The sequence below is a fragment of the Lineus longissimus genome, chromosome 8, assembly GCF_910592395.1.
Source record: "Lineus longissimus chromosome 8, tnLinLong1.2, whole genome shotgun sequence".
In the NCBI taxonomy this organism is placed as follows: Eukaryota; Metazoa; Nemertea; class Pilidiophora; order Heteronemertea; family Lineidae; genus Lineus; species Lineus longissimus.
Window position 1 is genome coordinate 20,910,268 of NC_088315.1, and position 12,350 is coordinate 20,922,617.

Below are 12,350 nucleotides of genomic sequence, written 5' to 3' on the forward strand. Positions count from 1 at the left end.
GAAGGCTCGAGATGGTAAAACATGCTACGAGAATGATTGATGTGTTGTGAAGGCTCGAGATGGTAAAACATGCTACGAGAATGATTGATGTGTTGTGAAGGCTCGAGATGGTAAAACATGCTACGAGAATGATTGATGTGTTGTGAAGGCTCGAGATGGTAAAACATGCTACGAGAATGATTGATGTGTTGTGAAGGCTCGAGATGGTAAAACATGCTACGAGAATGATTGATGTGTTGTGAAGGCTCGAGATGGTAAAACATGCTACGAGAATGATTGATGTGTTGTGAAGGCTCGAGATGGTAAAACATGCTGGTAATGATTGATGTGTTGAGAATACTCGAGATGGTAAAACATGCTGGTAATGACATCCACAAACTATTGGTGCATATTTATGGCATTCAGTGATGGTAAGTCAGAATGGCTATGTACGCCAAACACAGAAGAATTTATACAAAATGCACAAACATTAGATTTCAAATATTATCTGTATAATAATAATATAAACTGTCTGTCTGGAAGGGCACTTGGTACAAAAGTAGACTGAAAGCCTACATCAAATCCACCATGTCAACCGACATGCTCAACAGGCCTGGATATCGCCATGCACTCATTCATTCCAACCATGTCCACCACAACACTCATGATAACAACAGCAAGCACCTCAGTTCATGTCATAACCTAAATCACATTGCAATGGGCTTCTTATTTCAAGGGCCAAGATTTCAAATGTCACCTCCGCACAGCTGACCCACTTTCCACACTCTAATGAGCACCATTATTTCTTATGATTTCCTCTGCCAGTTCCTGAACTTTCCCAAGGACATGGATGTAGGACAGGGGAACTAAATACAATAGTGACCATTATAAGATCATAACAAGTTTGCCCTACTCTACAGTTTCATGCCTGAGGAAGTCTTGGCTCACTCATTCCTATTTCACGGTTCTCAGACGCATTATAACACCACACATGTGATTATAGGCCGGGTTCACCCGTCCTGCACCAAACTAATGAGGGAGTTACTGATGATTGTGTGATACAAAGACACAATCAACTGCACTCTGTCTAATAAGGTGGAAAGGCCTTGGAATCGTTCTGTGTGTAATGGCCATGAAAGTTCTCACTGATAGCCAGTTATAAGTTGGCATTGAGCTGTATGTTCATCATGAATCATTTCTAACGAATGGATTCCCGATTCCCTGACCACTTCTGACCGAAGGAGAAGCATGTGTCATGTGATCATTACTGTTCCGAAATCCTGTGATGAGATCATGTGATTTCAGACCATATTTTGATTGGGTATCATCAGGTGCAGATGAAGAAGATTGGCATTAATTCTTCATCAAATTTGACTTTTCGACCAACATGATCGATATCAATGGCACCAAACACGCAGCAGTGGACACCTTCAGTCTGGAGTTTTGCCAATTATATTTAATCATCTACAGACTAGCACTAGTCATTCACAGAAGTGTACTTCTTGACATATTGGCCAATGGTCTCTCAATTAGGCTAACCTCTAAATCCCCAGCATAAATAGCCAACAGCAATTACAAAGGGTCATGAAAGGGATAAAAGCTTAAATCATCTTTGTTGTAAGATTAAGTAAGCTAAAGTAAATGTGGTCAGAGAATATAATGAAATTATTTCAGCTGGCTAGAGTGCTAATGAAGAGGGTATGTTAGTCATTTTAGAGACATTGTCTGATGGAGACATATGCCTGGTGGTATAGACTGGTGGAGTGTGGACATGTGTGTTGGTTGTGACAATAGATCACAGCTCAGTACTGGTGATGATTGGAGGGACTTTGGGGGCGACTAACCAACTAAACACACCCTCCTCACTCCCCTGCAGGTATCAATCATTCACTTGCTGGCTTATTCTGAATCACACCCGCAATGAATTTGATCTCAGCCCAATCTATGTAACATGAGGCTGTTTCCATGGTTACCAGTTTGTAAATCATTATCACTCGGGACTGGTTTGTCATAACATATACATGAACACAAGGCGAGTGATGTATGAATCCTGGGGCTCTCAGTCTCCTGACAGAACATATACATGAACAAAAGGCGAGTGATGTATGAATCATGGGGCTCTCAGTCTCACTGGCTGAGGCGAGACTTTTTTATACCTTAGTTAGTGTGCTTTTTCATCCAAGGACAAGCTGAGGATGATGGAATAAAAATTGAAACAAAATTTGTTTAGCTTTCACGGAAGACTTCTGCAGAGGCAGCTCGGAGGAGGAAGAAATAAAAATAGACTGTTATTTCAAAATAAAAGTTTCTGTTTCCATCTTTGCATGGCATCAATACAGAGGGAGCCCTGAGGACATCCTGGTAAAGATACCTTCCTCAATCAATCAAAGTACAATCCATTAGAGAAGGAGTCTCTTAGTCTTACCTCCATGAATTGAGCAGTGACTTTGAAGTCTGGCGGTGTTTCATTTCTCTCCCTCGCCTGATTTTTGCGTGCCTCGATCCCTTGAAATAAGTGGTCAACGGCGCGAGGGATGATTCCTATCTCTTCGGGACTCGCATTGACATCAAACCCCGTCCCCATGCTGTATGTCTTGCCAGCACCAGTCTGGAACGATAAATAAGACAAAGGAATAAAAGAGGGCTCCTGCAGCTATTTTCTACAACAGCCATTTTCCTGCTCATGTATCTTCACATTTCGGCTGTCAGCTTTTTAACCAGGAAAAGTTTTCTGGTGTTGGATCATTTTGCAGAAGCAGCCATTTTCTGGTGCGACTGTTCGTATCAAACACTACAGCCATGACAGTACATACTGTATTCTGTTTGAGATCAACAGCCATTAGATTTATAATTCAGCTACGCTGTCTTTATGAAATAATTTCTTAACAATAAATGTTTTAACAAATTATGTCATGTATGTGGTTATGTTCCAACAAACATTTTAAGTGGAGAAGTGTGCCAGAGTTGACCCCCTCTTCTCCTCAGACCAATCATATTAACCTTTCCATAACGCTATTATCCAACACAACATGTATAATGCTACTCTGTAATTGATTGTGGACAAATGTTTACAATATTTTACCCAGTTTTGAGCTAATCAGACAGGTAAAGAATAGGACCCCATTGTTCCTTTTTTCAATGTTGGTGCAGGGCCAGAGGTGCATTGTGAAAATAACATTATAATAAGCTGTTATGTTAATTGCTGCATGGAACACAGGGTTGTTTTCCTGTGATTAGCCTCGTTTTTGCTGGAATAATTAATGGGCCGACAAATGACAATTGGTTCTTAATGATTTGTAACAAATAATCCTTTTTACTGCATGGTGTCATTGAAAAGAGCAACATTTAGTTGTTTGGCCACATGTCTTCCATCTTTCATTGATTATCCTCACTATGATCAGATCAATTATCATCAGCCAACAAGTGCATGGCCATCACGACTGCTCCATAAGAACATTTCCAATTCCCTCTTGCCGAGCACTACCACCATACAACATCAGGCAAACTGCTGCAAAATGAGTGGAATAAGCAGTGGATTAGACTGATGTCAACAATAAACATCAGACTTGTCACCTCTGAAGTCATACATACATGGACAGAATTAGGAGGCGGCCGTACCGCCCCCTCCCCTTTTTTCTGCTGAAAGAGGGTTTTTTGTTGAGAGAAATGCTTTAAAAAAACCGGTGCTTTATGGTGTTCTTGGTGTGCCCCAAGATCAGTGGCCCCCCCCTTTCTCATAATCCTGGATCCACCCCAGACATAGGTTGTACCCTTCCTTCTTCATGTGATTTAGAGGAGACTATTTGACAGTCTCCACTTTCTCTGGATTCAGCAGCTATATTTGACCCCTCACAAGCCTACATTTACTGCACTTTTTCAACTGGACGTGTTTGAAATTGAAAGCTCTCCACAGACACTACAGCGATCTGGTCAGACTCAATAACAATGATTTCGATTTAGCTGACCCCAAGAACCCTCTGGCAGACACAATACTGCATTCAGCAAGCTCTAACACTATGAATAAATGGATTACAGTATCTATATCGAGAGTGACTGCTTGGTTGTTTTCCACAGCAACCCGATGATCAATAACAAAAGAAGGGGCTGAGAGGGGACAATAATACAATCACCAAGGTTTTGAATCAATCAATAGAGAAGGCTGGTTCTTGCCGATGCAGCAACTGAGAGGTGAAAGTCAAGATGAGGATTTTCTGGCTGCCACTGGAGGACTTGATTCAGCCACTAGAGGTGAAGGTCAATATGTGGATTTTCTGGCTGCCACACGAAGACTCGATCTTGATGCAAAGCATTTTTTATACGAGCTGCCAGATCTTGTGCACAGTGAGATCTGGCAGCAAGACCTCATGCTCCTAATCCACTGATCAGCTGAGAAAAATTCAATTCCTTTATTGCAGCAACCACTATCAAAGGACAATGTACATGTACAGTGAGTCATCAAATGGCAAAAAATCTAAATACCCCTGTCACGACACAGTATGATGCCAGCTTTGTCAAAGCTTCTTGATGTTGAGTTGTGTTGGGAGCTTACGGGCATCACCAGTGCAAGGGGAGTCGCTGAGGTGGGGTCTTTGTGGAAGGGTATCGCAACTGACACCACTTTGATGGTGAGTTGTGTTGGGAGCTTACGGGCATCACCAGTGCAAGGGGAGTCGCTGAGGTGGGGTCTTTGTGGAAGGGTATCGCAACTGACACCACTTTGATGGTGAGTTGTGTTGGGAGCCCTTGGGCATCACCAGTGCAAGGGGAGTCGCTGAGGTGGGGTCTTTGTGGAAGGGTATCGCAACTGACACCACTTTGATGGTGAGTTGTGTTGGGAGCCCTTGGGCATCACCAGTGCAAGGGGAGTCGCTGAGGTGGGGTCTTTGTGGAAGGGTATCGCAACTGACACCACTTTGATGGTGAGTTGTGTTGGGAGCTTACGGGCATCACCAGTGCAAGGGGAGTCGCTGAGGTGGGGTCTTTGTGGAAGGGTATCGCAACTGACACCACTTTGATGGTGAGTTGTGTTGGGAGCTTACAGGCATCACCAGTGCAAGGGGAGTCGCTGAGGTGGGGTCTTTGTGGATGGGTATCGCAACTGACACCACTTTGATGGTGAGTTGTGTTGGGAGCCCTTGGGCATCACCAGTGCAAGGGGAGTCGCTGAGGTGGGGTCTTTGTGGAAGGGTATCGCAACTGACACCACTTTGATGGTGAGTTGTGTTGGGAGCTTACAGGCATCACCAGTGCAAGGGGATTCGCTGAGGTGGGGTCTTTGTGGAAGGGTATCGCAACTGACACCACTTTGATGTTGAGTTGTGTTGGGAGCTTACGGGCATCACCAGTGCAAGGGGAGTCGCTGAGGTGGGGTCTTTGTGGAAGGGTATCGCAACTGACACCACTTTGATGTTGAGTTGTGTTGGGAGCTTACCGGCATCACCAGTGCAAGGGGATTCGCTGAGGTGGGGTCTTTGTGGAAGGGTATCGCAACTGACACCACTTTGATGTTGAGTTGTGTTGGGAGCTTACGGGCATCACCAGTGCAAGGGGAGTCGCTGAGGTGGGGTCTTTGTGGATGGGTATCACAACTGACACCACTTTGGCGTGATTCAGAACACGTTGATTCCAATTGAAAGGTGGAAGAAGGCGTGTTTAGGATCATGTCTCGTCTTTGTATTGATGTGTATAATGCAGCTTCATCAACTGATACAGTTACTTAAAGGGAATGGCCCGTCAAAAAATGTGGAGTTTTGGACGGCCCGGTCAAAACCTTAGGCGGGAATAAGGTTTCATTGATAAATATAAGGAGTTTCAAGGCCCCCAAATCACTTGTAAGGTTCAATAGATACTGGCCTTTCATTGGTTTACCGTCTGCGTATCATTTACATACTCTCATTTTGAAAAATATGACAATATTTACGATCACGTTATTGATTTTTGCAACATTTTCGGTAACGCGCCCCTTGCGGATCTGTAAGGTGCCATTCGGATGCTTGAAAAATGCTTGTCTCGTCGATTCGCTCGCGGATAAACGCATCAGGTTGACTGCAGCAACTTTTAATTGTTGGAGACAGAGAAGGAAGGAATATGATTATCAGTTTGATGAAAACTTTGCAAAGTTTCTTCTTGGTACTCGAAATCCATACTACTATTCACTCCATTTTCCATTTTCTCCTCTCTCCAACTCACTACTATCGCTATTGACTGCGTAACATACACTAACATTCTTTCGCTATCATTGCTAACTTCATTTACTAGAACACTGGCCTCTTTGTAGCCGATTATGTAACCCATAGTGGAAACACCTGACAGCGCCGCCCGGCATGATCCACGTGCTACTGGCATATTTATAACTCGTAGTAAATAAGGTTGTAAAAATATGCAAATGAGATGCCGTATATGGAAACCATGACGTCACTAAGCAGTTCTTATTTCTGCTACGGGTGGCGCTGTTGCTTGCTTCTGGAGGCGCTATTCAACCTCTTTAATAGAATGATTCAGACGTTCTGCGACAAGGGGGGCATCTCCACTCAATAGAGACAATAGTAACTTGGCATGACTCACAAGAACACCCAGGTTTAGAAAGATGAACGGCCCATGGCATGCAACACTCTTCACTCTCCAGGAACAAAATGGAATGAAAGTTAAGAGCATGCAATGATTTTATTACCATTTCTGGTTTTGAAATGTCATTCAAGGTACTCAGTTGAATGTGGAGCTCTCAAACATTTTATGACCTGAAGCCATGATGAGAATCCAGACAGTGACAGTGTGTTCTTTATCATTTTTACCACCCTATTAAATATGATGTGGACTGTCTGATTGAACCACCCCTATTTCTCAAGTCGCTATCAGAAACGGCTGCACCACCACGAGGGAACTATAGATGAACTCTTCCTATAATCCAATGTAAAGTTCACAGGCCTGCATGTCACCACATTTCTTGTGCTGGTGTTTTAAACCAAGTCTCTTGAATGACCAGTTTTGAATGCACTAATCATTTGACTTGAACACACACATTATACATGTAAAACCACACTCGCTCTGAGATGTCTATCCTATGTGAATTGTACCTGAAGTGTCAACATTATACATGTAAAACCACACTCGCTCTGCTAATATAGATGTCTATCCTATGTGAATTGTACCTGAAGTGTCAACATTATACATGTAAAACCACACTCGCTCTGCTAATATAGGTGTCTATCCTATGTGAATTGTACCTGAAGTGTCTAACGACAAAACACGCCAGTGGATGAGTGTATTTTTATGACCATGTTCGTCCTGCCCCATGAAGACCACCAAGTGTCTGCCTGAAGGGTTCGAATTGAGAGTGGCGGAACTGAACAACCACGTCACGTTCAAAGCCAAGCTGTGCAAGTCAAAATTCTTCCTCTCAAAAAAGAAACAGTGTCACTTCTTCCCCCAAACCAAAGAAAGGCCAACAGGACATGCAAACCTGGGGCTGTGCTGAGTAGATATGAGAGCAGATTCTCAAGATTGCCGCCAGGACACGCAAAAGTAGGTCAATCGCAAAAACGACAAATGCCACTCGTGCATATTGCCTATTGGCCAAAGTCACCATCATGACAAATGCCACCCGTGCATATTGGCCAAAGTCACCATCATGACAAATGCCACCCGTGCATATTGGCCAAAGTCACCATCATGACAAATGCCACCCGTGCATATTGGCCAAAGTCACCATCATGACAAATGCCACCCGTGCATATTGGCCAAAGTCACCATCATGACAAATGCCACCCGTGCATATTGGCCAAAGTCACCATCATGACAAAGGCCACCCGTGCATATTGGCCAAAGTCACCACGATGACATGTTTCAGCCATCTAGCCCCAGCGGATACCATGCGCCCCTCACAGATGACAACAAAAGACGGTATAGTATAAGCTCCCAACAAGTCAGGGTAAAACCAATTCAGATCAGACTCGATAACCCAGTAAATTATGTAGGACAAACAGTACCATCATCAAAATATCTAACTAATTATTTCCCTAATTATCATGAGAAGATAATAGAAGGCTATCTGACAATGGGAGGAGGATTTCCTATAAAGCAGGACATATGTACATTCATCACTGGAAATAGACCAGCAGAAATATGCCACTTTTAAATGCCAAAACAATCTGTAAAATTTATAAAATGAAGGAATAACTTAATTAACGATACTGTTAACTGTAGTGTTAACAACTGTAATGTATCAATCAATGGGCCTTTTTGTCAACGATGTATTTTTTTAGAGCTTTGACCACAATGCTTCAAATTGATAAAAATCTTTCTTTTCGCAAATGGATCATTGAAGATTCTATAACAAGTATTGTAGTAGGTACCAGTATTTACCCACCGAGTTTCTCTGCCATATTACTGGTGTGCTGCTTGATGAAGATGTCAAGTGTGTACATGGTTAATGCTTGGCCACTCCAAATGTAAAGTAAAACCCAATCAAGCCTGCCACACATCCACTAACCTCACGTTTTTATTGGATTTGAGGCCTGGGGATTGCTCGCCCTGTCTGCCTTCATGGAGAATAGTCCTCTGCACCACGACTGGCAGAAATCTGGAACTTTCAGATTTGGAACCCTAAAGGATCAGCTCTCAGGCCAAAGCCTATTTATGCCCATTGGGTGACATGTTACACTTACCTGCCCATAGGCAAATATAGTAGCATTATATCCTTCAAGACATCTGAAAGTAAATCAAACAGAAAGTCAGAACAAACGACACGACAAGTTGCCCAAGGGAGCACAAGCTTTTATCACAAACTCTCAGCATTTCCGCAGGGAGAGCAACTTTCACCAGAGTAGATTATGGCCTGGTCATTAGCCGACCACTTGCATGACTTGTAGAATGCCACATAGGCCCTCTTGCATTACTGCCACTGCATCTTAAAATAGAATTTTCAGTTTTACAGCACGGGAACATTATCTTGTTTTAAAAACCTTTTTTCAAAGCCTGAAGAATATCACGTAAGGAAGTGCCATACAGTCGATGCAACTTGCTAATGGTTTAATTATTTTAGTCCGACACACTGTCAAAACAAGTATGTTTCCACTATTGAATACAGTATCTGAAAACCCATCACTAGCTAAATTCCAAGTTGCTATGGTGATAGCATTAGCACTAGAGCTCCCATTAGCCCCCTGAGAGGAATACCACTCTGGCCACAGTATCAAGAAGATTCTATGTGGAATCATGCAGTCCTCGTATAAATAGTAATAGAATGTTGTATATGAATCAGACTGAATCTCAAGAATCTGAGTAAAGAGAATGATACAAGAACTGTCAGCATCCTGTGGGGACAGTATCACTTTCAGGTTGAGGATGTTAACCGTCTGTAACCAACCATTGTGTGGTATAGGACAAATGATAACTCGAGGCAGCCCAAACTTACCCTTCAATGAGGGAGCGTGCACACATGTTGTAGAGCATCTCTTGAGTGGAAGTGATGTCAAACACATTATCATAAGTAAACGCCTTGTCTTTCCCGAGGAGAACTTGAGGCTCCCCAGGGGTGACCTGCGTACACATTTGACACGCATCAATCTTTTCTCGGGCATTCTTGGGGCGGATTCTGTAATGAGAAAATTTGAAATTTTTTATGCCACAGGAATATTTGGGACTATACGACCACAATGCTAGAAAAATAAAGTTTTGAATTTGCTGCTGCCCTGCGTGAGCCACCAATCAAGACATCTGGTTGTTCAATACTTTCAATGGCTCATAGAAACATGATGCATACACAATTTCAAATCCACATGTCATGATATTTGACACGAAAATGACCGATGCAGATGCCAAATGTCATCATATCCGACAAGTGCCGCTTCCAATGCGGACAGACAATTGCAGAAAGCCTGTCCATATTTTTACACTAATATTTATAAGAGATGCAACCATAAGATAAATCAATGTGACCGCCATGGCACCAGTCTCAAAGAAACAAGTCCCCCATCCCTGTCTTGGTTATGGCCATCCTTAGCATTATTTGATAAAATTATCCAGGGCATTAGCTGTTGGCAGCGGTCCTGTGTTCATGAATGGATCACCTGATAATGCATGGTTTATTTGGGCTCTGGTTTGTCTTGGTTGAAATGTCCCTGATTGACAGTGTTAAACTTGTATACCATCATGTAATGCAACAAATACTAGATTATTCATGCCACTGCCATGAGGGTTTGGCACTGGGTCCATGGGAAAAGTAGATGTAGGTGTCATCTCTCTGGGTCATTTGATATTTGTGTGCTTGCACTCATAGTCGCCATGGACAATGGACCTTTTCGAAGAGGTTTGTTTGGCATGTTTGGGCGCTGATCAGTCATGCATTTCACCAGGAACAAAAACGGCCACCATGGATAAGGTGTTATGACATTGTGTGAAGCTGGCCTTGGCCTGATGTTCTCACAGGTTTCAAGTGTTTTGGTGCAGGTGAGTCTTTGTCAAAAAGGTCCATTTCGACGTCAAAAAGGTCCGTTTCGACGTCAAAAAGGTCCGTTTCGACGTCAAAAAGGTCCATTTCGAAGCAAAAAATGTCCATTTCGACGTCAAGACTAAAATGGCAAAATATGCCGGACCCGGAGTTGTCCGGCATGCAACAAGTTGACATCCACACGACAATTAATGAATAGGCCTTTTCGAAGAAGACAAATGAGAACCAAAACAAATCAAATGCACGAACTCAAAACACGTCTGAAAACCTAAGCCAACTTCGGACAATGCCAGAAGCCATTTGTTCGGAACGAACTTCTTTGAGAAATCAGGTTGAGGTTGATATCATCGTGACTGAATCATATAGGTCTGAATGATGATAATCATCAGCGAACATACACATTAGAGCCTGGAACCAACTAATACTCACCGCAAAGCAACCCTCACACTCGACTCATCATCTCCTTTTTCCATCCTCTCAAATCAAAACAAATGACACAAGATCAATCATAGTGCATTTCCCACAGTCATGCAGTGGGGACATATTTTGTACAGAGACGAACGGAACTCTTCGTCTTCACTATATTCATTCTATACTCCTGAAAAACGCCGATATAGCATATTTCTAACGCATTGGATCTAATCTTCATATATTCCTGAAGCACCGAATTGTATTTGATAATTCAAGAAAAGGGTTATTCACCAAAAACCACACGCATTCAGTAGGTGTCACGGTAACCGCCACAAACAGAGAAAAATTTGTCACCCGTGATCTGTTTTCATCGGTCAATGTTATATCCAATCCGCGTTAGCAGGTCATGTGATCTTTGAGATTTCGCACGTGCGCAGTTCAAATGGTGAACAAGGACTTGGGTTTTCCCGGTGTTTTGAGGGGACAACGAGTAGGAGCTCGGGGTGAAATTGGTGGAAATCATTTTACTAATACCTGCAGTTAGGGGCTTTAGCCTCAGGGGCGTCAGCAATCTTGCCAAACCCTTATAATGTCTTGTTTTGTACTGTTCCTTATTCGGCACCAACTAAAACCACTTACCACTTATCGGCCACTTACCACTTACCGGGCACCTTCGTTCCAGCCCATGTTCCCTGTTTTCTCTTTACCCATGTAGGTTGGTTCCACGTCTCACGAAAGATGGCAGCACCGTTCAAGTAGGCGCTTCCAGTGATTTATGCTAATTTCAATTTCCTAACCCTAACCCTTGTGCTAATTTCACGAACATCAGGCTTTGTGACTACCTCTTACTTTTCCCACAAGGTAGCGCCACTGCCGCTGTGGCCGTGTACTTAGCAATGCCACTTGTTTTTGGTCCTTTGACAAGGCACTTTATGCCACTGGTGATGTTTCGTTCCTTGGACAAGGCAGTTTGGGAATGCCACTGGTGATGTTTTGGTCCTTGGAGAAGACACTTTGGTAAGTCACTGGTAACGCTTGGGTTCTTGGACAAGACACTTTGCCAATGCGGCTGGTGATGTTTCGGTCTTTGGACAAGACACTTTGGCAATGCCACTGGTCAGATGTATTACACAAGGCACGCACACAATGACCACATGCAGAGTACATGTACCTGCGTTTTGGTCGCACTTGTCAGAAAGTCGACCCAAACATTACCGGGGGCACTGCCGAAGTGTCTTGTACAAGGACCTAAATATTACCGGTGGCACTGCCAAAGTGGTTGTCCAGGGACCCAAACATTACCAGTAGCATCGCAAAGCATGTCTTGTCCAAGGCCCCAAACATTACCGTTATTCCATACACCGTTATCATTGTGTGCGTACCTTGTGTAATACATCTGTCCAGTGGCAAGTGATTTTAGTTGGTGCCGGACTGATTTGGCCTGGCTGTGACCGTCTCATCTCTCTCACCATGTTGACAACTTGGCAGAGCAGCCCAAACTGATGGGGCCTGG

The 12,350-nt window shown here is 43.3% G+C and overlaps 1 protein-coding gene across 4 annotated transcripts in view; it reads right to left on the reverse strand.

Moving 5' to 3' along the window:
- Positions 1–11,158, reverse strand: part of LOC135492365 (kinesin-like protein KIF21A) — a 57,778-nt gene extending 46,620 nt beyond the window's left edge. For all 4 annotated transcript variants that reach the window (XM_064778797.1, XM_064778799.1, XM_064778796.1 and 1 more), the window contains exons 1-4: positions 10,856–11,158; positions 9,392–9,571; positions 8,643–8,685; positions 2,405–2,587 (exon numbers count right to left, since the gene is read on the reverse strand). In XM_064778797.1, the coding sequence (XP_064634867.1) occupies positions 2,405–2,587; positions 8,643–8,685; positions 9,392–9,571; positions 10,856–10,899 (450 nt within the window). In that variant the 5' untranslated portion in view covers positions 10,900–11,158. The remainder of the gene's footprint in view (positions 1–2,404; positions 2,588–8,642; positions 8,686–9,391; positions 9,572–10,855) is intronic.
- Positions 11,159–12,350: the final 1,192 nt, after the last annotated feature.